The 27,229-nt window shown below is 41.6% G+C and overlaps 1 protein-coding gene and 1 pseudogene across 2 annotated transcripts in view; one reads left to right on the plus strand and one right to left on the minus strand.

Moving 5' to 3' along the window:
- Positions 1-27,229, plus strand: part of EIF2B3 (eukaryotic translation initiation factor 2B subunit gamma) — a 148,132-nt gene that overhangs the window by 8,052 nt on the left and 112,851 nt on the right. For both annotated transcript variants that reach the window (XM_037998696.2, XM_037998700.2), the window contains exon 3: positions 73-218. In XM_037998696.2, coding sequence (XP_037854624.1) covers positions 73-218 — 146 coding nt within the window. The remainder of the gene's footprint in view (positions 1-72; positions 219-27,229) is intronic.
- On the minus strand, positions 24,418-26,703 carry LOC103224923 (E3 ubiquitin-protein ligase CCNB1IP1 pseudogene; annotated as a pseudogene).

A 27,229-nucleotide genomic window follows, 5' to 3' on the forward strand; every position in this document is an offset into this window, starting at 1 on the left:
ATTGAAATAGTGAAACCACTATCTACATGAATAAGTTTTTGCTTTTCTTTCTTTTTTTCTTTTGTCCTATAGAAGTCATTGTGGTTACAACCAGGGATGTTCAAAAGGCTCTATGTGCAGAATTCAAGATGAAAATGAAGCCAGATATTGTGTGTATTCCTGATGATGCTGACATGGGAACTGCAGATTCTTTGCGCTACATATATCCAAAACTTAAGGTGAAAAGCAATTTTTTGACTCTTCTTGTTTATTGAAGATAAATAATATCCAATGCATGCATTATAGTTTTGTTTTGTTTTGTTTTGAGACAGAGCCTTGCTGTGTCACCCAGGCTACAGTGCAGTAATGTGATCTCAGTTCACTGCAACCTCCACCTCCCAGGTTCAAGCAATTCTCCTGCCTTAGCCTCCCAAGTAGCTGGGATTACAGGTGCACGCCACCATGCCTGACTAATTTTGTATTTTTAGTATAGACGAGATTTCGCCATGTTGACCAGGCTAGTCTCGAACTCCTGACCTCAGGTGGTCTGCCTACCTCAGCCTCCCAAAGTGCTGGAATTACAGGCATGAGCCATCATGCCTGGCCCCCAGTGCATTATAGTTTACAAAACTTTATTTGTAATATATTTTTACATCACATACTTTGTTAGCCATGTACTCTTTAGTTGCTCTTTGATTTGGTTACTAGGAAAGATTTAGATATTCATTTGTCATAGTCACTGGTTTCCTATGTTTTTGAGTAATGGTACATTTTTATTTAAAAAAAAAAAAAAAAAAAGACATGCTCTAGGCCAGGCATAGTGGCTCATGCCTGTAATCCCTTTGGGAGGCCAAGGCGGGTGGATCACTTGAGGTCAGGAGTTTTGAGACCAGCCTGGCCAACGTGGTGAGACCCTGTCTCTACTAAAAAGACAAAAATTAGCTGGGCGTGGTAGCGCACATCTGTAATCCTAGCTACTGGAGAGGCAAGGCAGGAGATTTGCTTGAACCCAGGAGGTGGAGGTTGCAGTGAGCCGAGATCATGCCACTGCACTCCAGCCTGGACAACAGAGCGAGACCCCATCTCAAAAAAAAAAAAAGATATACTCTAAATGTACTTCAAAAGATTCTATTTATATGAAGTTCATGAACAAGAAATGTTAATATATAAATCAGAGGAGCAGTTGACTCTGCAGTTGAGAATTGACTGGAAAGAAGCACGAAGGAACGTTAAAAAATTCCTAGACTTCCCATGTAATATTTGAACTTTAGTCACCTTTGGTTAAGAAACTAAGGAGCATGTAGATATGAGAACATAGTCTCCCCAGTGGTTGGTGGCCCAAAAGCTGAGAAAGATCCACTGTAGATTGTTCTAAAATTGTTTTTCTTTGGAAAAAATTCAATCGTGATGTTGCCATATTACTTGAAATGGGAGACAAACTTTCTTCTGTTATTTCTGGTGATTAAAAGGATGTGTTATTTTCAACTGACTTTTGTACTATAAAACAAAAAATTAATGCAAATACATGGCTTTTTCACCCCTTTTATTGGGGAATAATTTATACACAGTAAAATGCACAGATACTAAATATACACCTAGATTACCATTATCTGAATCTAGAACAATTCCATCACCTCTGAAAGTTCCTTTGTGCTGCTTTCTAGTAAGTATTCGATCTTCAGAGTCAACTACTCTTCTGTTTCTATCACTACATACTAATTTTATTTGTTTATAAACTTCATATAAATGGAATCATACAGTTTTGTTCTGGCTTCTTTTGTTCAACATATTTTTCAGATTCATTCATGTTATTGAAAGTATAACTAATCTGTTGCTTTTTAGGCTGAGTAGTATTCCATTGAATGAATATACTACTATTTATTTATCTGTCCTATTGATAGTTATTTGGGTTGTTTCTAATTTTTGGCTATCTTGCATAAAGCTATTATGAGCATTTTTCTGCAGGTCTTTTTGTGAAAATATTCTCGGCTGTAGGGTTTACTTTGTTAGAAACTACCGGTTTTCTAAAGTGGTTGTACCATTTTATGAAACAGTTTATAAGAGTTGCGTTTGCTTCACGTCTTCATCAACCCTTGGTGTTGTCAGTCTTTTTCATTTTAACCATTCTAGTAGGTATGTATGTAGTGGTATCTCATTGTGGTTTTAATTTACATTTCCCTGATGGTAATGATGCTGAAACCCTTTTCATATGTTTATTGGCCATTTATATATGTTCATGAAGTGTCTGCTCAAAGCCTTTGTCTATTTTTTAATTGAGTTGTTTGCCTTTCCATTATTGATTATAGGAATTCTTAATATAGTCTAGATTCAAGTCTTTTGTGAGATATGTGTTGTGAATATTTTCCACCAGTCTGTGGCTTGTCTTTTTATTTAATGGTGTCTCTTGGAGAAAAGTTTTTAATGTTGATGAAATCCAAATTACTGATTTTGTCTTTTATGGTTATTGCTTTTTGTGTCCAGTCTAAGAAATCTCTGCCCATCTGACTTTTGTGTAGGTGTTTGTTTATGGTTTTGTCTTTGTTTTGTATTCTTTTTGAGACAGAGTCTTGCTCTGTCACCCAGGCTGAGTGCAGTGGTGCAATCTCCACCTCCACTGCACCTCCTCACTGCACCACCTCACTGCAGCCTCCACCTCCCAGGTTCAACTGATTCTCGTGCCTCAGCCTCCCAAGTAGCTAGGATTACAGGTGTGTGCCACCACAACTGGCTAATTTTTGTAGTTTATAGAGACAGGGTTTCACCATGTTGGCCAGGCTGGTCTTGAACTCCCGGGTTCAAGCGATCCACCCACCTTGGCCTCCCAAAGTGCTAGGATTACATGCATGAGCCACCTCACCCAGCTCAGATTTGACATCTTAATATTGAATCTTTTGATCCTTGAACATGGTATATATAGTCATGTGCCACATAACGATTTCTGGTCAATGACTGGCCGCATATGTGATTCCATAAGATTGTAATACCATATTTTTACTGTACCTTTTCTATGTTTAGATATGTTTAAGTACACAAATACTTACCATTGTGTTACAATTACCTATGGTATGTAATAACATGTTATACAGGTTTGTAGCCTAGGAGCAATAGTCTATACCATATAGCCTAGGTATGTAGTAGGCTATACTATCTATAAGTACATTCTATGATGTAAGTACATTCTATGATGTTTGCACAACGAAGTCACCTAACAATGCATTTCTCAGAACATATCGCTGTCATTAAGTAACACATAATTGTGTATCTATTTAAGTTTCCCTTAGTTTCTCTCAACTGAGTTTTGTAATTTTCAGTGATGATTTTTTTTTTTTTCTTGAGACAGTCTTACTCTGTCGTCCAGGCTGGAGTGCAGTGGTATGATCAAAGCTCACTGCAGCCTCAACCTCCTGGACTCAAGTGATCTCCACATCAGCCTCCCGAGTAGGTGGGACTACAGGCATATGCCACCATGCCCAGCTAATCTTTTAAATGTTTATTTTAGTAGAGATGTCTCACTATGTTGCTCAGGCTAGTTTCAAACTCCTGGGCTCAAGCTGTCCTCCCACTTCAGTCTCCTAAAGTGCTGGGATAATAGGCATGGGCCACCACACCCAGCCCAATGTAGAGATTTTGAACATGTCTTGATAAATTTATTCCTAGGTAAATATTTTTAATGATATTGTAATTGATAGTTTTTCTATTTTCAATTGTTTATTGCGTGTGTATAGAAACACAATTGATTTTTGTATTTTGGCATTATGTGCTGTGACCTTTTAAATTATAGATTCGATTAGGACCTTATCATCATATTGCCTGCAAATAAAAACACTATTATATTTTCCTTCTTAATCTTTATTCTTTTTAAAAATTAAATTACATTGATTTTATTTTTGGAGACAGTCTCACTCTGTCACCGAGGCTTGTGTGCAGTTGTGTGGTCATAGCTCACTGTAACCCCAAACTCCTGGGCTCAAGCAGTCCTCCCACCTCAGGCTCCCAAGTAACTAAGTAACTAGGACTACAGGCATGTGCCACCATGCCCGGCTACTTTCTTTTTTTGTTTCTTTGTTTTTTTTTTTTTGTTTTTTTTTTTTTAATTTATTTATTATTATTAAACTTCAAGTTGTAGGGTACATGTGCACAACGTGCAGGTTTGCTACATATGTATACTTGTGCCATGTTGGTGTGCTGCACCCATCAACTCGTCATTTACATCAGGTATAACTCCCAATGCAATCCCTCCCCCCTCCCCCCTCCCCATGATAGGCCCCGGTGTGTGATGTTCCCCTTCCCGAGTCCAAGTGATCTCATTGTTCAGTTCCCACCTACGAGTGAGAACATGCGGTGTTTGGTTTTCTGTTCTTGTGATAGTTTGCTAAGAATGATGGTTTCCAGCTGCATCCATGTCCCTACAAAAGACACAAACTCATCCTTTTTTATGGCTGCATAGTATTCCATGGTGTATATGTGCCACATTTTCTTAATCCAATCTGTCACTGATGGACATTTGGGTTGATTCCAAGTCTTTGCTATTGTGAATAGTGCTGCAATAAACATACGTGTGCATGTGTCCTTATAGCAGCATAATTTATAATCCTTTGGGTATATACCCAGTAATGGGATGGCTGGGTCATATGGTACATCTAGTTCTAGATCCTTGAGGAATCGCCATACTGTTTTCCATAATGGTTGAACTAGTACCATTCAGGACATAGGCATGGGCAAAGACTTCATGTCTAAAACACCAAAAGCAACGGCAACAAAAGCCAAAATTGACAAATGGGATCTCATCAAACTAAAGAGCTTCTGCACAGCAAAAGAAACTACCATCAGAGTGAGCAGGCAACCTACAGAATGGGAGAAAATTTTTGCAATCTACTCATCTGACAAAGGGCTAATATCCAGAACCTACAAAGAACTCAAACAAATTTACAAGAAAAAAACAAACAACCCCATCCAAAAGTGGGCAAAGGATATGAACAGACATTTCTCAAAAGAAGACATTCATACAGCCAACAGACACATGAAAAAATGCTCATCATCACTGGCCATCAGAGAAATGCAAATCAAAACCACAATGAGATACCATCTCACACCAGTTAGAATGGCGATCATTAAAAAGTCAGGAAACAACAGGTGCTGGAGAGGATGTGGAGAAATAGGAACACTTTTACACTGTTGGTGGGATTGTAAACTGTTTTTTTTTTTTTAGGCAGAGTCTCACTTTGTTATCCAGGCTGGAGTGCAGTGACTCAATCACAGCTCACTGTAACCTTGACCTCCCCAGGCTCAGGTGATTCTCCTACTTAAGCCTCCCAAGCAGCTGAGACTACAGGCATGCACCACCACACCTGGACTTTTTTTTTTTTGTATAGAGACAGGATCTCACTATATTGCCTAGGCCTGGTCTAGAACTCCTTGGACAGAAGTGATACCCCCCACCTTGCCCTCTCAAAATGTTGTGATTATAGGCATGAGCCACCATGCCCGACTCTTTAAAAAAAAAAAAAAGAAAAAAAAAATTGTCTCATTGCCCTGGCCAGTACCTCCAGTACAGTGTATATAGGCATTTCCATTCACTTTTGGCCTTCCTTTCCTACTTTTCTGTATTTTCTCTCAAGTGGATTTTGGGTGCTTCTGATTAGGGTGGGGGCTTCCAATAAAATAATGTTGGGTGTGTTGCTTTCTGGGGTACAGCTGCTTATTTGTTTAGAGAATAGATGGGGAATTCCATTAGGGTAATGGGAAGAAAATTCGGGTCAAGTGTACAGTTCAGTGGTGTTAAGCACATTTATAATGTTGTGCAACCATTACCACCCTCCATCTCTATAACCTTTATCTTGTAAAACTGAAACTCTATTACCATTAAATACTAACGTCCCCCTCCTCCTAGCCTGTGGCAGCTACCATTCTACTTTCTGTTTCTATGATTTTGACTACCTCTAAGTACCTCGTGTAAGTGGAATCATACAGTATTTGTCTTTTTTTTTTTTTTTTTTTTTTGAGACAGTCTCGCTCTATCACCCTGGCTGGGGTACAGCAGCATGATCTCAGCTCACTGCAGCCTCTGCCTCCTGGGTTCAAGCATGTCTTGTGCCTCAGCCTCATGAGTAGCGGGGACTACAGGTGCATGCCACTACACCCGGCTAGTTTTTGTATTTTTGGTAGAAATGGGATTTCGCCATGTTGGCCAGGCTAGTCTTGAACTTCTGGCCTCAAGTGATCTGCCCGCCTCCACCTCCAGTATTTATCTTTTTGTGATTGGCTTACTTAGCGTAACATCCTCGAGGTTTATCCACATCGTAGCATTCTGCAGAATTTACTTCCTTTTTAAGACTGAGGAATATTCTATTTTATGGATATACCACATTTTGCTTAGCCATTCATCCATCCATGGACACTTGGGTTGCCTCCACATTTTAGCTATTGTGAATAATGCAGCTGTGAATATGGATGTACAAATATTTCTTTGAGACCCTCTTTCAGTTCTTTGGGTTTATACTGAGAAGTGTAGTTGCTGGATTATATGCTATTTCTATGTTTAATTTTTTAATGAACTGCCTTACTATTTTCTGCAGTGGCTATACCATTTTACATTCCCACCAACAGTGTACAAGGGCTCCAACCTCTTTCTTTCTTTACTTGTTTTGTTTGTGAGACAGGATTTCATTCTGACACCCAGGCTGGAGTGCCATGGTGTGATCATGGCTCACTTCAGCACTGACCTTCTATGGTCAAGTGATGCTCCTATCTCAGCCTCCTGAGTAGCTGGAACCATGGTCGTATATTGCCACACCCAGCTAACTTTTTATTTTTTGTTGAGATGAGGGGGTCTCACTATATTGCTCCCAAAATACAAAAATTAGCCAGGCATGGTGGCACACACCTGTAGTCCCAGGTACTCAGGAGGCTGAGATGTGAGGATTGCTTGCGCCCAAGAGGTGAAGGTTGCATTGAGCTGAGATCGTACCACTGCACTCTAGCCTTGGCAACAGAGGGAAATTCTGTCTCAAAATATATATATAAATAAATTAAAATAAATGTGTGTGTGTGTATATATACATATTTTTATACACATACAATAATTTTGTATTTTTAGTAGAGACGGGGTTTCTCCATGTTGATCAGGCTGGTCTCAAACTCCTGATCTCAGATGATCCACCCACCTTGGCCTCCCAAAGTGCTAGGATTACAGGCATGAGCCACCGTGCGTGGCTACATATATAGATATATGTATGTGTGTGTATATATGTGTGTGTGTGTGTATGTGTGTATATTTTTTTCTTTTTTCGTTTTTTTTAAGAGACAGAGTCTCACTATGTTGCTCAGTCTGGTCTCGAACTGCTGGGCTCAAGTGATCCTCTACCTTGGCCTCTCAAAGTGCTGGGTTTACAAGGGTGAGCCACCATACCTAGTCTGTAGTTCCAGTTTCTCCACTTCCTTCCCGATACGTATTTTCTGCTTATTTTTGTTTGTTTTTGTTTTTGAGAAGGAGTCTTGCTCTGTTGCCCAGGCTGGAGTGCAATGACGCAATCTCAGCTTACTGCAACCTCTCCTCCCAGGTTCAAGTGATTCTCCTGCCTCAGCCTCCTGAATAGCTAGGATTACAGGTGCATACCACTACACCCAGCTAATTTTTGTATTTTTAGTATCGAGACGGGGTTTCACCGTGTTGGCCAGGCTGGTCTCGAACTCCTGACCTCGTGATCCACCCACCTCAGCCTCCCAATGTGCTGGGATTACAGGCATGAGCCACCACGCCCAGCATATTTTTTTCTTAATAGCAGTCATCCCAATAAGCATGAGTTAGTATCTTACTGTAGTTTTGATTTGCAAAGAGCTTGGGATTTTTGATGGTCTTCGCAGGGCTGTATTAGCTACCATCTAAAAGTTTAGAATGGATGTGTAAACTTTCTTTGCTCTATAATCTCTGAATTTTAGAAAAGTTATTTTTGGCCCAGCTTAGAATTAGAAATCTTGGAAGTCCCATGCAAATAAGTTCCTCTAACACTTGGAGGCTTGAGAAGTAATAGTGTCAAATATTAGGAGAGAAGGCATGAGAAGGAAAGTAACCACCAAAGGGGCACTTTACTCTCCAAGTTACTGCCTTTTCTTATGACTTTGTTTTTTTGTTTTTTGTTTTTTTTGTTTTTTCCGGAAACAGAGTCTCGCTCTGTTGCCCAGGCTGGAGTGCAGTGGCGCAGTCTCGGCTCGCTGCAAGCTGTGCCTCCCGGGTTCACGCCATTCTCCTGCCTCAGCCTCCTGAGTAGCTGGGACTACAGGTGCCCACCATCACACCTGGCTAATTTTTTTGTATTTTTAGTAGAGACAGGGTTTCACCGTGTTAGCCAGGATGGTCTAGATCTCCTGACTTCATGATCTGCCGGCCTCGGCCCCCCAAAGTGCTGGGATTACAGGCATGAGCCGCCGTGCATGGCCATGACTTTGATCTTTTACTCCTTATTTTAGAGCTTCCCCTTGCACCTAAAATCAGAATCTTTACTAAGTCCTTCTGCAGTCTGATTTCTTTTCCTCCCTTACCTGTTTCCCCCGTATCATTTACACAGCATCTCTTACATATAATCCTACTCTGAGCCATCTTCCAAGCTGTGACTTTGGCCAGCAAGTCTTTGCTATCTTTACTTGGTTTTTTCTTACTACAGTAGCCCCTGAAATCCTGGCTTCATATCAGCTTGCCTTCCAACCGGGAGTAGAAGGCAACAAGGCTAACTGTTGGAAGAACGTAAATAGACTCCCAAATAGCTGTTAGGAACGAGCTAAGCCAAAATTCAGAATTAACTGATTAGAATTAACATAAACTTGTAGAAAAGGCAGTGGAAGGGCATATAAATGGTTGAAGAAAGTGAGACAGCGTAAGAAGGAAGTTGTCAGTGTTTGCTAAGGGATGTCGGTTATCTTTCTAAAGGAGAAAGTTGTACTGAGCAACTGTGCCATGCGTGGCACAATGGCCCTTTAAGCCCAGGTTTTTTCTTCCCCTGTGCCCACAAAAGAGCTCCTAAACATTAAGAGGCTCTTTTGGTCTGTTTCTAATAAGATTTTAGGTAAGATAAGAACATTGAAAGATAAGAACCCCTGAAAGTTTGGGGTTTATTAGCTTTTGGTTTTATCTTTACCCACTTCCTCCAGATTGAGTTTCCCAGCTATTTTTGTGAGGTCTTTGTGTTTGACTTCTGTTCTCAGAGAAAGGCCAGAGTAGTACATTCACTTTATTTGGCTTTTTTTTGTTTAAATAATTTTTAACTTATAATCTTTTTCCTTTACCTTACATTTGCTAAACGTATTGCAGTCCTGCTTAAATGTGGAAACCTCCATCATATGTGCTTATAGGATATTGAAGTTGGACACCATATTTGCTAAGTTATGTTTTTTCACTTAAAGGACACATATTTCATTTGGCTTTATAATTTCTGGCAACATTTTCTACTTCATTTTGCTTTATCTAACCCCACAATTTTACTGATTTACTGGTTCTCACTTTTTATTTCAGCTACCCAAACCTCTTTCCCTGACTTATCAAGAGAGATTATTGGTTCATTCATTCTCCCAGGCCCTGGGTGAGTGAGCTCCACTCTTACAACTGACATTGATGACATGAATGCTCTTAGATTTCATATTTTCTCCATAATAATGTTTCATATTTGTTGATAAATCATTCATTCTTATCTATGTCTGAACTCATTCATTTAGTAAATATTCAGAGTTAACTAACAATAATAATGATAATTGCCATTTGTTAAACACACAAGTTGTAGACCAGACATAGTTAATATTTTAACTCCTTATGTGGAAATTTTAAAACATGTACAAAAGTAAACAACATTGCCCACGTATCTGTCACCCAGCATCAACAGTTAACAACCTACAGCAAATCTTATTTTATCTATATTTTACCCAACTTGCTTTCTCCTATGTTCTTTTGAAGCAAATCTTAGACATATAATTCTATGTGTAAATATTTTAGAATATATTGTAAAGATAAAGGCACTTTTTAAAAATACCACTATCACTTCTAAAAAACAGTAAAAAACCAAATCAATAAGAATTCTTTGGTATCATTAAGTATTTAATCAGTGTTTGAGTTTCCAGTTGCCTCATAAATATAATTTCAGCATGTTTTTTCAAATGTGTTTATTTAACTTAGGAAGTGAATAAGGATTACACATTACCATTGGTTGAAATGTTTTTTAAGTCTCTTAACATATAGGTTTTCCCTCCATTTCTTTTTTTTCCCCTTGTAATTTAATTGTTGAAGAAACTGGGTTTTTGGTGTAGTTTTCCCGCAGTCTGCATTTTGTTGATTTAATGAGTGTTTCTTGTATGTATATTCTATAAATTGGTAGTTGAACTTGAGGCTTGATTAGGTTTAGGATTGAATTTTTGGCAAGGTAGTGGTGTGTTCTTCCATCTGAAGGCACATGATTATCTGGTTGTCTTTCATTTTATGATGTTAGCAGCTGTTGATGATCATTGCACACCAGTCCTTATTCTTGTATCTCCAGTCATTTATCTGAAGCTTATTTCTAATAGATTCCTAAAGGAGGGTGCATGGTAATGTTCAATAAGTTATCTGCTGCCTTTATGTTTCACAGCCAATTTATTTGGATATAGAATCCGTGACTCACATGTATTCCTTGAATATATTAAATGTTTTTTTTGAGATGGAGTTTTGTTCTTGTTGCCTAGGCTGGTGTGCAGTGGCACAATCTCAGCTCACTGTAACCTCTGCCTCCCAGGTTCAAGTGATCTCCTGCCTTAGCCTTCCAAGTAGCTGGGATTATAGGCACCCGCCACCATGCCTGGCTAATTTTTATATTTTTAGTAGAGACAGGGCTTCACCATGTTGGCCAGGCTGGTCTCGAACTCCTGACCTCATGATCCACCCGCCTTGGCCTCCCAAAGTGCTGAGATTACAGGTGTGAGCTACCACACCCAGCCTAAATGTATTCTTTCATTATCTTTTGACATACAGTGTTGTTGTCAAAACAGTCCAGATAAAATCTGTTTTTCTTTCCCTTATGAGTGACTTGGTCCTTTTGTCTGGATTCCCAAAGGAGTTTTTATTTTTCTTTAATATCTTGTGGTTTTTCTATATAACATATCTTATTGATTGTTCTGAATCATATTTTTTAGATATGTAGTAAGTTCTTTTCATGTGAAGTTTCCGTCTTTTTTTCTTTTTTCTTTTTTTAAGAGACAGGGTGTCACTCTGTTGCCCAGGCTGGAGTGCTGCCAAACATGACTCACTTCAGCCCTGACCTCCTGGGCTCAAGCCATCCTCCCATCACAGCCTTCTGAGTGACTGGGACTACAGGTACATGCCACCACACCCAGCTAATTTCTTCTTCTTTTTTGCAGAGACAGGGTTTTGCCTTGTTACCTAGGCTGGTCTCACTCTCCTGGGCTCAAGTGATCTGCCTGCCTCAGCTTCCCAAAGTGATGGGATTTAGAGGCAAGAGTCACTGCACCAGGCCTTTTCTTTTATTTTTTTTATTATTTATTTATTTATTTATTTATTTTCAAAATGGAGTCTCACTCTGTCGCCCAGGCTGGAGTGCAGTGGCACAATCTCGGCTCACCACAACCTCCACCTCTCAGGTTCAAGCGATTCTCCTGTCTCAGCCCCCTGAGTAGCCGGGATTACAGGTATGTGCCACCCCACCTGGCTAATTTTTGTACTTTTAGTGGAGACAGGGTTTCACCCCGTTGGTCAGGCTGGTCTCAAATTCCTGACCTTGTGATCTGCCCACCTCGGCCTCCCAAAGTACTGGGATTACAGGCGTGAGCCAGTGTGCCTGGCCTTTTTTTTTTTTTTTTTTTTTGGAGACGGCATCTCGCTCTGTCACCAGGCTGGAGTGCAATGGCACAATCTTGGCTCACTGCAACCTCTGCCTCCCGGGTTCAAGCGATTCTCCTGCCTCATCCTCCCAAGTAGCTGGGACTACAGGCGTGTGCCACCACGCCCGGCTAATTTTTTGTATTTTTAGTAGAGACAGGGTTTCACCATGTTAGCCAGGATGGTCTTAAACTCCTGACCTTGTGATCCACCCGCCTCTGCTCCACCTCCCAAAGTGCTGGGATTACAGGCATAAGCCACCACACCTGGCCTATTTTTTTTTTTTTTTTTTGAGACAGAGTCTTGCTCTGTTGCCCAGGCTGGAGTGCAGTGGTGTGATCTTGGCACATCGCAACCTCTGCCTCCTGGGTTCAAGTGATTCCCCTGTCTCAGCCCCTCAAGTAGCTGGGACTACAGGTATGCGCTACCACGCCCAGCTAATTTTTGTATTTTTATTAGAGATGGGGCTTCACCATATTGGCCAGGCTGGTCTCGAACTCCTGACCTCAAGTGATCCGCCTGCCTCGGCCTCCCAAAGTGCTGGGATTACAAGTGTGAGCCACCGCGCCTGGCCACATTTATCATTTTCTTACTTTAGCTTATTTTGAAATATTAGGCTATGGAGGGCCGGGCGTGGTGGCTCACGCCTGTAATCCCAGCACCCTGGGAGGCTGAGGCAGGCGGATCATGAGGTCAGGAGATCGAGACTATCCTGGTCAACATGGTGAAACCCTGTCTCTACTAAAAATACAAAAATTAGCTGAGCATAGTAGTGGCGTGCGCCTGTAGTCCTAGCTACTCGGGAGGCTGAGGCAGGAGAATGGCTACAATGAGCTGAGGTTGCAGTGAGCTGAGGTCATGCCATTGCACTCCAGCCTGGTGACAGAGTGAGACTCTGTCTCAAAAAACATCCAGAAATATTAGGTTATGGATTTCATCTGCTTTGTGGGCATGTCTTTCATACATGTGCTTTCATTATAGGAATGTTATTTTAATCTTTATTATCTTTTTTGATAATAACTTTGTATGGGATTTGACTGTAATCGTTTTGTTTCTAATTTTTATCTGAAGTTGGTCTTTCTACATTTTTAGAAAAGAAGGGTGAGTCAGAATTGCTTTTTTAGCTTCACAGCTCTAGATCCCCCTCCTTTAAGATCTTCCTCCACTGCTCCTTTATCTCCGTTTTATCTGGCTTTTCTGGTTCCTGTGCTCTGAGGATTGTCTTTGTCCTCCTTAATTTGAATTACACTCCTGGCAATTTCTGTTTAGTGCTGCGCTTCTTCCTTTTTTTTTTTTTGAGATGGAGTCTTGGTTTGTTGCCCAGGCTGGAGTGCAGTGGCATGATCTGGGCTCACTGCAAGCTCCACCTCCCGGGTTCACACCATTCTCCTGCCTCAGCCTCCCAAGTAGCTGGGACTACAGGTGCCCGCCACACACCTGGCCAATTTTTTGTGTTTTTAGTAGAGACGGGATTTCACTGTGTTAACCAGGATGGTCTCGATCTCCTGACCTTGTGATCTGCCCGCCTCGGCCTCCCAAAGTGCTGGGTTTACAGGCTTGAGCCACTGCACCCGGCCTTCATTTTTAAAGCGAGTGTTGGTTTATTAGTTTTGAGAGTTCACAGGGCTAAGACTGCTCTAGCCCTTTCATATCTTACCGTGAATAGATAAGGGGACTGAGTCTTCAGAGAGTTTAATGGAAGAATTAGTGATTGAACCAGTTCTCTTACTTCAAAGCCTATGCTCTTAACTATGCTTTACAGTCTAGGAGAGAAGTCAGAATACAGTATACACTTTTGGCCAGGCACGGTGGCTCACATCTTCAATCCCAGCACTTTGGGAGTCTGAGGCAGGCATGGTCTCTCACACTTTTAGTCCCAGCACTTGGGGAGGCTGAGGCAGGCGTATCGCTTGAGCTCAGGAGTTCTAGACCAGCCTAGGCAACATGGCAAAAATCTCATTTCTACCAAAAACATAAAAAATTAGCCAGGCATGGTGGTGTGTGCCTGTAGTCCCAGCTACTTGGGAGCCTGAGGTGGGAGGATCGTTTGAGTTTGGGAGATTGAGGCTGCAGTGAGCCAAGATCACGTCACTGCACTCCAGCCTGGGTGATAAAGTGAGACCCTGTCTCCAAAAAAAAGATAAAACAAACAAACAAACAAAAAAAGTATATATCTTATATCTTTATATCCTATAGGGACAGATTGAAAGATTACTAACAGGTTAATATTTATAAATATTCACTACATAAATGAAGAGAATCAGTCACCAGTGAATGGTTATTGCAATAATCCTGGCAAGAAAAAATGAAAGAGCAAAACAAGGCAATGGCAATAGTAATAGAGAGATAGGGAAAAATTGAAGAGTATTTAGGAAAACTTTGTGACTAATTAATTAGATGCGGAAGGATAAAGAGAGGGAGGGGTCAAACATGATGTCCAGGTTTCCAGCAAGAGCAACTAGATGGATAGTGGTGGCATTCAAAATTTAGAGGCCACAGGACAAGGAATAAATCTGTAGCAATAATCATATGGGTAACTGCAGTTAGCTTTACTAAACGTAGTATGCATTTGCAATTCTACACATTTGGATACTTGCATATCTACCTGGTACACTCTCAGTTCCCTCCATTCCTATATAAATAATGAATTCCTGGTAATCTGTCTTAACCTCGGTTTCCCCCCAAAGCAGAGCCTGAGATAAGGGTATTTGTACAACTAGTAATATGAGTGGGATTTGGAAAGAGGAAAACAGGGAAAGAGGGAAGACCAGTCTGAGTGTCTGAGGGTGTGTTATTGACTTTGTTACTCCTGTGGGCAACTGAGGCTCAGTTCCACTGGAGACCCTCTAAGGCGCTTTGTAGACTGTGCCTCAGAGATGCTAAAGATCAGAAAAGAAAAGTATTTATTCGCTGTCTTCCTTTCCCCATTGGTCAAACGTTGCCCCATGGGTATAAATTTCCTCACACTTCAAGGTTTGTATGTGCACCAGAATGGCTGAATAGGTTCCTGCAGGTATTTCAAATGTGGTTACTAGAAGTCTGAAGACAAAAAATAAGAGATGACCAGTACACAAAGTGAAATGCTGTCAGGTTACACAGATGATTGCCAGAGCAATGGTTGGAATAAAGAGTTGGGCCCACAGAATGTGAGGTGGGGCACAAGAGATGTCTTCTTATTCATTATCTTTCAAGATTTAACTAAAATTTCATTGCCTCCGGAAGCCTTCCTTAGCCTCCAGGTCTGGGTTAATTGCCCTTCTTAATTATTCCCTATACACCTCTATACCTCTTTTTTATTATTTATTTATTTATTTATTTTGAGATGGAGTCTCGCTCTGTCTCCCAGGCTGGAGGCTGGAGTGCAGTGGTGGGATCTCGGCTCCTTACAACCTCTGCCTTCTGAGCTCAAGCGATTCTCCTGCCTCAGACTCCTGAGTAGCTGGGACTACAGGCCTGCATCACCACACCCTGCTAATTTTTTGTATTTTTAGTAGAGTCGGGGTGTCGCCATGTTGGCCAGGCTGATCTCAAACTCCTGACCTCAGGTGATCCACCAGTCTGGGCCTCCCAAAGTGGTGGGATTACAGGCGTGAGCCATGTGCGTGGCCACCTCTGTACTTACTGCATAGCATTTTAATATAATACTTTATTGGAATTGCTATTACTTATCTGTTTCCCCTTTATATTTCCTATATCTTAATAGATTGGGATGGAGTTAGAGTCTGAAGGAAAATTTTTCTTATTTCAGATGACAGAACCTAAGGGATAGTAAATGGTTAGACCAGCCACTTTACGTTTTTATTGTTGTTTTGAGATAGGGTCTTACTCTGTCACCCAGGTTGGAGTGCGGTGGTGCGATCCCAGCTCACTACAACCTCCATCTCCTGGTTCAAGCATTTATCCTGCCTCAACCTCCTGAGTAGCTGGGCACGTGCCACCACGCCCGGCTAATTTTTGTGTTTTTAGTAGAGATGGGGTTTCACCATGTTGGCCAGGCTAGTCTCGAACTCCTAACCTCAGGTAATCTGCCTTTCTTGTCCTCCCAAAGTGCTGGGATTGCATGCGTGAGCCACCATGCCCAGCCAGACCAGCCACTTTAAATATTATAGGCTGTAAGGACCTAGAGGATCCTTCCTCATACCAGTTTCAAGTCACATCTTTTGGCCCAGTGTACCCCTTAAAATTCCCAGTTAGGGCAGCTGAAGTTCTCTTGTTTTAACTTCCCTCATCAATTTTCTCTTTCTTTCTTATAAGTTCAGATATGTATTTGAAATAATTTTTTGTTGTCTTACTCAAAATTTTTAGATGTTTGTAACAGAATTTTTGGGTTGTCTTAACCCACCAGTTTTCCAGTACCAGAAACCTACATGCTATGTGCTTGTGTGCCTTATTTCATTTAATCCCCAGCTACACTCTGAGATAGAAACTATCTTTGTCCCCATCTTAAAAATGTGAAAGTAGGCCGGGAGAGATGGCTCATGCCTGTAATCCCAGTACTTTGGGAGGCTGAGGCAGGTGGATCACCTGAGGCCAGGAGTTCGAGACCAGCCTGACCAACATTGCAAAACTCTGTCTCTACTAAAAATATAAAAATTAGCCGGCGTGGTGGCAGGCGCCTGTAATCCCAGCTCCTCAGGAGACTGAGGCAGGAGAATCACTTGAACCCGGGAGGCGAAGGTTGCAGTGAGCCGAAATTGCGCCACTGCACTCCAGCCTGGGCGACAGAGGGAGACTCTGTCTAAAAAAAATAATAAAAATAAATTTTTTAAAAATGGGGAAAGTAGATCTCAAAGAACTTGAGTGACTTGCCTAAAGTTCGAGTGGAAAGAAATATTATGTATTAGGTGCCAAAGTCTCAGTAAATGCATTGAGTAACTAGGGGATTAAAAGGATAATTTCTGCTAGGTACAGCCACATGACACATGTCTCAAAATTGAATTTTTATTTGAGATGCAGTAGTGAAGTAGGTTAGGGACATGGCAAAGAGGAATTAGGACAGTACTCTGTGTCCTCTAGAGGAACATCAGGAAACACTGCTTGAATCTGCTTATTGAAGAAAAAGGAACACCTCATGAATGTGACATTCAAATTGAGTCTTGTAGGAAGAATAAGAATTTGTGATGATGGGGACATGAACAGGGATAGACATTCCTAATAGTACTAGGATAGAATAACTCCTGAGAAAGCATGAAAATCCTATACTTTAACAGTTGCGGAATTACTACAAAGCTGAAATATGCAGGTATATTTTTAGCTCCAAATTGTGTGAAATGAAGACCTCACTCAATGTAAGTAAGTATATACCTCTAAAACTTTTACATGGGTCAGGCCTGGGCATGGTGGGTCAGGCCTGGGCATGGTGGCTCATGCCTGTAATCCCAGCACTTAGGGAGGCCTTGACAAGAGGATTGCTTGAGCCCAGGAGTTTGAGACCAGTCTGCGTAACACAGTGAGACCTTGTCTCTACAAAAAATTGTAAAAATTAGCTGGGGAAAAAAAAATTAGCCGGGTGTGGTGGTGTGTGCCTATAGTCCTGGCTACTTGGGAGGCTGAGTAGGGATGATTGTTTTCTTTCTGATGGCAGGTGGGTTTATATACATTTAAGATTTAATTTGGTTTTGAGTTGAACTCTTTAGGGAGCACAGAAAGGCAGGTGGAAAATGAAAGGGACTGAGAAGCAGCAGAAACTCTGCTTTGCAATAATAGTAGTAACAACTGATTATTCACACAAGATCTCTGTTTATAGCCTACCGAGCATTTCTGATGATAATTAAATTTGCTAAAGCTTTGTAATGAATACATTTGAGAAATTCATTTGTTACTTTAGAACCTTGGTTTCTCTTCTCAGAGACCACTGGAAGGTAGGGAGTTAACTTATTAACTGATTATGATTATGGGGATGTAATTTTTGTTTTCCTCGGGGTTGCCTGGAACGTTGGCTCTGAAGATCACCAGGAAGATCTTTCATACGTATTATGTGTGTCTGGATTTCTAATCTAACAGCCACATTGAAAGGTAGATGGTATTATTCTGTTTTGCAAATGACAAACCTGATACTCAGAAAATTTAACTAAGCTGCCCCAAATCCCACGCCGGTTAATTGCTGAGCCACAGTTAGAACACAACTGTGGGGTTTTTTTGTTTGCTTGTTTTTGTTTTTGTTTCTTTGAGACAGAGTCTTGCTCTGTCACTCAGGCTGGAGTGCAGTAGCGCAATCTCGGCTCACTGCAACCTCCACCTCTTGGGTTCAAGTGATTCTCCTGCCGCAGCCGTCCGAGTAGCTGGGATTACAGGGGTGTGCCACCATGCCCGGCTAATTTTTTTGTATTTTTAGTAGCAATGGGGTTTTGCCATGTCAGTCAGGCTGATCTCAACTCCTGGCCTCAAGTGATCTGCCCACCTCAGCCTCCCAAAATGCTGGGATTACAGGTTAGGCTACCGCACCTACCATTTTTTTTTTTTTTTTTTTTTTTTTTGAGAGAGTCTCACTCTGTCACCAAGGCTGGAGTCCAGTGGCACCATCTCAGCGCACTCTAACCTCTGCCTCCTGGGTTCAAGCGATCCTCCCACCTCAGCCTCTAAACCTGTTCTAAAGATTCTACCAGGTTTACTTGGTCTGGTATTTTCAAAATTTCTTTTTTTGAGTGGTGTTCTTTTCTGTGGCATTCAGTTATGTAGAATTTTATATGTAGATTAGATAGTTGTATGTATGTACAGAACTCTTTTAAAGTGTACAATTCAGTGGTTCTTAATAGGTATAAACTCTTAATTATTTTTGTGTAAAACATACTTAAAAATGAACAAATCTCCTAACAGGACTCATGTAGTATCCTTGTCTTGCAAGTGTGCAGCGATTGCTTGTTGATCTCTTTCTCTTAAGTGGAGGGAATTCCAGTCTTATAGGAGAAATTTTTGTCCTATGTCTAGAGCCATGTGAACAAGAAGTGTTGTTCAGTAAAGGTGCGGTCTGTGATCAGCACGTAAAGCAAAGCTGACTGACTCCTTGGACATGGATTCTGACCCATATTAGAGCTGTTGCTCTCTCTGGGGCAATCAGCCATTGGTGCTGTTTTTGTGTGCTTTAGAAACAGACTGCGATTATTCCTCAGTGTTTCGAGAACAAGTTCGTGAGGTATATCTTAGAGGCTTCAAGCAGACTAAATCTATAATAGAATTCTGTAGCCTATGTTTAAAACTTTTGTTTTATATTGCTGGTCTCATTGCTTCTTTTAATTTAGAAATTCCAGAGTTGATAATTCTCTATTTAATCTAGACAGGAATCTTTGGCCTCAAGCAAGCCTCATTTACCCTGGGCCTCAGTTTCACAACCAAGAAAGTAGGGATAATGATACCAACACACTAGTTGTTAGAGGTATAGTTACTTAAGTCCTTTGATGTAGAAAAAGGACTATTGTTATGTCTTAAGAAACAGCTAACATGTTACAACAAAGAACAAACTATGCCAATGAAATCCCCATGCTGGAGACAGCTTATTAGAAAGATTGAGCATATGTACTATTTTTAGATGTTCAAAAAGCTAAATGCAAGTTATTTTCAGTTGAGTGTTTGATGTCTTTATCAAATTACGAATCTCTGTCATTCTTTCCTGGAACCTTTCATTTTTCCCAGGGATTTTTGTTTGTCAGATTTCTATCAGCTTGAAAAGAGTAAATACAGTTGGTCAAGGGAAGATCTGAGAACTTGGTCCCAACTTGCTTAAAGACTTTATTAAGTGGCAACATTCCTTAAGACTGCTTTGGTGGGCTGTGGTTGCTTAGGACAACCTCAGTGTAATCCTGATGAAGCCTTCCTTGAGTTTACTGGTGGCATAGTGAAAAGCCCAGCATTACTGGCAGAAACAAGTTGGATGTAGAAATTTTAGAGCCTTTTTTTTTTTTTGCCAAGAAATCTCAGTGGAGCTTTTCTTTTGACTTTATTAACCTAGTATATGTATCTACAACACTGAAATGTTTTCATCTTACTTTCTCACAGACAGTTACTTGTTGGAACTCTGATCTGTGGGATAGGACTTCTGTAGCCCTGTACTTAATTTGACAGCCAAAAAACTTGCAAGCCCTGTGTTTGAGCCTGATTCTTTTGAGTCATTTTCCTTCCTTTAGGACCCTGTCAGGGGATGAAGGGCTATAGGGTAGAGGGAAAAGGTACTAGCTAGCAATTGTGATAACACAGACTGTCATCACAAACTTACTCTATCATTGGATAATAAGCAGCCCGCATGACTTAGATTTTTGGAAGCTCTTAGTAGGGCCACTTATTCTACTCTGAATCATAAAGTAACACTACAGCCCGAGTAGTGGAATGGTGCAGTACAATTTATGGGAAGTCAGTAAGCATTCTGTCACCATGACCAGGGAGTTCATTTGAAGTAGCCTGTAGCTACATAGGCTCTTAACTTAGGCATCATCTGCACCAACAAGACTTCCCTGGTTGGCCAGGCACAGTGGCTCATGCCTGTAATCCCAGCACTTTGGGAGGCTGAGGCGGGTGAATTGGTTGAGCCCAGGAGTTTGAGACTAGCCTGGACACCGTGGCAAAACCCTGTCTCTACAAAAAATGTAACAATTAGCCAGGTGTGATGGCATGTGCCTGTAGTCCCAGCTACTCAGGAGTCTGAGGTGGGAGGATCACCTGAGCCTGAGAGATAGAGGTTACAGTGAGCTGAGATCAGCCACTGCACTCCAGCCTGGGCGACAGAGCGAGACTCCGTCTCAAAAAAAAAAAAAAAAAAAAAAAAAACTTCCTCCCTGGTTTTCTGTTTTTTTGTTTGTTTGTTTGTTTGTTTTTTGAGACAGGATCTCACTCTTGCCCAGGCTGGAGTACAGTGGCACAATCTCGACCCACTGCAACCTCAGCTTGCTGGGATCAGGTGATCCTGTCACCTCAGCCTTCCCAGTAACTGGGGCTACAAGTGTGTACCACCATGCCTATCTAATTTTTTGAAGAGACAGGGTTTTGCTGTGGTGCCCAGGCTCAAACTCCTGGGCTCAAGCAGCCTGCTCACCTTGGCCTCCCAAAATGTTGGGATTACAGGCATGAGCCACTGTGCCCAGCTGTCTGGTCTTTTAAGATTGGATCCGGTGTCATTTTTCTGTACTTACATACGGATTAAAAAATATCTGTCATATTGTTGCTATACTGTGAGGCAAGAACTGTATCTGGGCCTGGCACAAAGAGTTTGTCCAATATTATTTGCTGAATGAATGAATGAATGATTGAATGACAGCTGGAAGCAAGTTCTTTGTAAACATTTAAAATAAGTTGGCCGGGCGCGGTGGCTCAAGCCTGTAATCCCAGCACTTTGGGAGGCCGAGACGGGCGGATCACGAGGTCAGGAGCTCAAGACCATCCTGGCTAACACAGTGAAACCCCGTCTCTACTAAAAAATACAAAAAACTAGCCGGGCGAGGTGGCGGGCGCCTGTAGTCCCAGCTACTTGGGAGGCTGAGGCAGGAGAATGGCGCAAACCCGGGAGGCGGAGCTTGCAGTGAGCTGAGATCCGGCCACTGCACTCCAGCCTGGGCGACAGCGCGAGACTCCCTCTCAAAAAAAAAAAAGAAAAAATAAGGCCGGGCGCGGTGGCTCAAGCCTGTAATCCCAGCACTTTGGGAGGCCGAGACGGGCGGATCACGAGGTCAGGAGATCGAGACCATCCTGGCTAACACGGTGAAACCCCGTCTCTACTAAAAAATACAAAAAACTAGCCGGGCGTGGTGGCGGTGCCTGTAGTCCCGCTACTCGGGAGGCTGAGGCAGGAGAATGGCGTAAACCCGGGAGGCGGAGCTTGCAGTGAGCTGAGATCCGGCCACTGCACTCCAGCCTGGGCGACAGAGCCAGACTCCGTCTCAAAAAAAAAAAAAAAAAAAAAAAAGAAAGAAAAAATAAGTTCCTTAAGTTCCTTACTCCCTTAATATAGACGCACATGTTTAGGTCAGGTACAGTGGCTCACACCTGTAATCCCAGCACTTTGGGAGGCCAAGGCAGGAGGATCGCTTGAGCCCAGGAGTTTGAGGCCAACCTGGGCAAGACGGTGAGACTCCCTCATCACTACAAAATATTTTTTAGATTAGCCAGGCGCAGTGGTGTGCACCAGTAGTCCCAGCTACTTGGGAAACCGAAGAGGGAGGATCCCCTGAGTCCAAGAATTTTAGGCAGCAGTGAGCTGTGACTGCTGCACTGCTCTCCAACCTGGCCAATAAAGTGAGAAACTCATCTCTAAAAAATAAATAGATGCATGTTTATGTGAGCCTAAGGATGAATTTCAGTGATTGTAGTTAGAAGAATTGATTATAGCATTGACTGCTTGGTGTTCACTTTATTTGCATCTGGCTGGTCCTCTACCCCAAGAATGTTCTCCCAGAGAAAGGATGATGATGATGATTTTTTTTTTTTTTTTGAGATGGAGTCTCACTCTTTCGCCCAGGCTGGAGTGCAGTGGCGCCATCTCTGCTCACTGCAAGCTCCGCCTCCCGGGTAGCTGCATTCTTCTGCCTCAGCCTCCCGAGTAGCTGGGACTACAGGTACCCACTGCCACGCCCGGCTAATCTTTTTTTTTTTTTTTTTTTTTTTTTTTGAGACGGAGTCACACTCTGTCACCCAGTCTGGAGTGCAGTGGCCAGATCTCAGCTCACTGCAAGCTCCGCCTCCCGGGTTTACGCCATTCTCCTGCCTCAGCCTCCCGAGTACCTGGGACTACAGGCGCCCGCCACCTCGCCCGGCTAGTTTTTTGTGTTTTTTTAGTAGAGACGGGGTTTCACCATGTTAGTCAGGATGGTCTCGATCTCCTGACCTCGTGATCCGCCCGCCTCAGCCTCCCAAAGTGCTGGGATTACAGGCGTGAGCCACTGCACCCGGCCAATTGTTGTTGTTGTTGTTGTTGTTGTTGTTATTATTATTATTATTATTGAGACAGAGTTTCGCTCTTGTCACCCAGGCTGGAGTGCACTGGAATGCAGTGGCGCAGTCTCAGCTCACTGCAACCTCTGCCTCCCAGGTTCAAGTGATTCTCTTGTCTCAGCCTCCTGAGTAGCTGGGATTATGGGCGCATGCCACTACACCCAGCTAATTTTTGTATTTTTAGTAGAGACGATGTTTCACCATGTTGCCCACGCTGGTCTCGAACTCCTGACCTCAGGTGATCCACCCCAAAGTGCTGGGATTACAGGCGTGAGCCACTGTGCCTGGCAGGATTATTTTATTTTTTGTGATAAGGTAGGGTGATGTGGTGAAAAGAACACAGGCTTTCACAAGACAGGTAGATCTGGATAGATAATACTTGTTCTGTCATTCACTAGCTGTGTGACCTTGGAAGTTATGAGTCCCTTCCAAACTTGCATTTGATTCATCTATAAAATATTAATATTTTTAGCTTGTTCAACAAATATGTGTTGAATACTTAGTATATATCCTATTCTAGATGCTATAAATATAGTGGTAATCCAGATAAAAAAGATACTTGTCCTCTTAGATCTACTCTATAAGGAGAGAGAAATAAACAAGGCGATCCTCCCACTTTAGCCCCAAGTAGCTGGGAATATAGGCACACACCATCATACCTGCCTAATTTAAAAAATTCTTTCTGTAGAGATGAGGTCTTACTGTGTTACCCAGGCTGGTCTCAAACTCCTGGGCTCAAGCAGTCCTCCTGTCTCCGCCTCCTAAAGTGCTAGGTTTACAGGTGTGATGAGCCACTACGCCCGGCCCTGTTTTTCACTTGACAGTATATCCTGGAAATCACTCCATTTCAGTTAATGGAGCCGTTTTTGTTTTTTTTTTTTGAGACAGGGTCTCACTCTGTTGCCCAGGTTGGAGTGCAGTGGCACGATCATGGTTCACTGCAGCCTCATCCTCCTGGGCTCAAGCCTGTAGCTGGGACTAGAGGTACTCACCACCACTCCCAGCTGATCTTTTTTTATTTTTTGTAGAAAGGGGGTCTTGCTTTGTTGTCCAGGCTGCTCTTGAACTTCTGGCCTCAAGCAATCCTCCTGCTTCAGCCTCCCAGACTGCTGGGATGACAAGTGTAAGAGACTGCTTGACCAGATTTTTTTTTAACAGCTACATAGTACCTCATTGTACATATATTTTTAAAAATCTTTTAAATTATTTTAACAGTCTCTTGAGATCAGTAACACATTGGTAAACTTTCTGCAGAAATACATTCCTGAATAAGTAAACCAAAGGCAACAGTTGACAAAAAGGTAAAGAAAGAAGTAGCTTTATTTTAAAATACAGTCGTCCTTTGGTAGCTTTGAGATATTGGTTCCAGGAACCCTCACAGATACCAAAATCCTTGGATGCTCATGTCGCTTTTTTAAAATGGCATGGTATTTGCATATAACCTACAAATTCTCCCAAATATTTTAAATCACCTCTAAATTATTTATAATACCTACAGTGTAAATGCTATCCAAATAGCAGTTGTACAGTATTGGTTTTTAAACAGTATTAGTTTTTAATTTGTATTTTTTATTTTTATATTATTTTCATTTTTTTCTAGAATATTTTTGATATATGGTTGACTGAATCTGCAGATGCAGCACCTTTGGATACAGAGGGCTAACTGTAAATGCCAGAAAAGTCAACTTTTAAAAATAACTTGATCAATGTGAGTTATTTTTAAATACAAACAGGGACTGAACATACATGCATCAAATTGTACTCTTTTTCACTGACATAAACACACCTCCAAACAAGTTAATATGAAGGTAAATACATAAATATATACAAATAAATACACATACCCAAATAACAAGCCACATATCACCCACCATTTTCCATTTTTCACATAAACATACTGGCAAATACAGCAAAATATCAGTGTAAATTAACATACTTACATATACAGATATGCATAAATACCAGAATTCAAGGTGACATGTAGCATATAACAAAGGTACTTAAGGCATAAACAACATAGCTTAGTCAGAAACAGCCCAGAGTTGAAACAAATACTATTGTGACCTTTTCACTAGGGATGAAAATTCAGCAGTTCACAATGAAATTGAGATTAATAAAATGCTCATGCTTTAAATAATAGAGAAACCAGACTCTAAACCATTCCCCATTGCCAATGAGTTTGTTATGTTGATAATGTGAAGACAACTTCAGAGACTTAAAAGCACAGGGAGACTGGGGTGTCCTATCTAGATAAAAGATTTGCTAAATGAAATTACTGAAGGTGAACATAGAAACATTCTGTAAAGTTAAGGAAATTATCTTTACGTTTTTTAGAAACAGGGTCTCACTCTATTGCCCAGGCTGGAGTGCAGTGGCATGATCTTAGATCATTACAGCCTTAGACTCCTGGGCTCAAGTGATCCTCCCAGCCTCAACCTCCTAAGTAGCTGGGATCACAGGTGTGTGACACCATTCCTGGCTCAAATTCTTTTTACTTTGAAGGCCTTGCTAGAAACTTGCTGCTGCTCTAATTCGCCACTTGGAGAGGCAAAACTAAATAAGCTGTTGCTGGGTTCAGGTGCTATGGGAGAGCCTACAAAAAAATGGTTTGAACTGAAAATCTCCATCGCCCCAATTTCAAACTATCCAAAGGATAGTACTATCCAAAGGAAACTTGGAGTTGTTATTCCTAATGGGAAGCCAAAAACACCAGACTGTGCAATCACAGATGGTTCAAGGTGCCTTCATGGTTAGCAATAGGGATGTTACGTAGCCTAAGGCTATCATAGAGGCCTTGGAGCTTTTGATACTGAAGATTGCGTTCCTTAAGTTTCTCAGAGATGTCACTGAACTTTTTCTTGTATTCTTCTAGCACTTTCTTCATGGAGGTGACCTCCCCTTTCATAGAGGTCAATTCTACATCCTTGCTTTGTATTTGCTGAGTATATATCTTCTCCATCTGTTTCAGATGGCCCTCAGCCTTGATGAAATTGTGTTCTTGATAGAGACGTTCCTGATGTACCTGATATGTCCCGAAGGCCACTGCTCGGGAGTTAATGTCCTACACGATCTCTTGTCGCAGTCCTGCCAATACCATAGCTTTATATTTCTCTGATGGACTGAGTTCTGTGTGGACAATATCTAGCTTTCCAGAAAGGGTACTTTTCAGGCATCACAGATAGCTGGTGAGCAACTTAACTCACCACTGCCATGCTGATCACAGAAGATGTGAGAGCAGGCAGTGACCCATGCATAGCCAGAGTTTGATGCGACACTTTCGATAATTACAAAGCAGCATGTCTTCACACAAAGACATAATAGGATAGTGAGGTCTCCAGAAGCTGAAGAGAGTCCATAAAAGAAAAATGCAATAATCATCTACTGTATATCCAGGATTTACAGCACCAAAGAGGTCCAGACTGGAACAGTGAGACTCAGCTCTGGTTTCGGTCTCTTGGAATTTTACTTCTCTGGCATCACATGAATCCAGCTTCTATCTAGAAATCAAGTTGAACCACAGGATCTATCAATTACCTAGGATTGTCTGTGTAATGAAGAGAACTTTAAGGCAGCTTATCTTGCTCAAAATTCAAGTACCAGGCTTTAGATCCCATCAGCCTTTAGCCCTTTTTATTGAGAATGTCCAAATCCAAGCCCATTTGATTTTCAGGGGGTCTGTAGATAGGCCAGTTCTGGACTGGCACACAGGGTGCTGCAGACCCAGGCCTTCCCTCCTCAGTGGATTTCATCTTCAACCAGCCTACCAAAATGGAGAGGGGAAAAAAGTCATTGTACATATTTTACTCAACCAACTCCTATGTTTGGGTTTTTAGGTAGCTTCCAATATTTTGCTGCAATGAATAACTTTGAAATTAGTAGTTTGATATTATTGCATGATAAATTCTTACAAGTGGAATTACTGGGTCAAAGGATAAAACTGCATGTGTAGCTTTGTTTAAAATTACCAAATTTCCATCCAAAAGTGTTGTACTAGTTAGCATTCCTAGCTACAATATATGAGAGTGTTTATTTCCACATGGACTCACCAAGCTAATGAGTTGCCCTACTTTATTTTACCAGTCTAATTGGTGAGAAATGATAGCTCAGAGTCATTTTAATTTTAATTTGCATTTTTCTTTTACTTTTTTTTTTTTTTTTTGGAGTCGGAATCTCATTCTGTCACCCAGGCTGGAATGCAATGGCGCAATCTCAGCTCACTGCAAACTTCGCCTGCCTCAGCCTCCAAAGTAGCTGGGATTACAGCACGTGCCACCATGCGCTGATATTTGTATTTTTGGTAGAGATCGGATTTTGTCATGTTGGCCAGGCTGGTCTCGAACTCCTGGGCTCAAGTGATCTGCCTGCCTCTGCCTCCTAAAGTACTGGGATCACAGGTGTGAGCTGTATTTTTCTTATTATGAGTGAAGTTAAATATCCTTTTATATGTTTAAGGACCATTTAAAAATTGAACACATTGTGATCTTT

The sequence above is a fragment of the Chlorocebus sabaeus genome, chromosome 20 (assembly GCF_047675955.1).
Source record: "Chlorocebus sabaeus isolate Y175 chromosome 20, mChlSab1.0.hap1, whole genome shotgun sequence".
Lineage (NCBI taxonomy): Eukaryota > Metazoa > Chordata > Mammalia > Primates > Cercopithecidae > Chlorocebus > Chlorocebus sabaeus.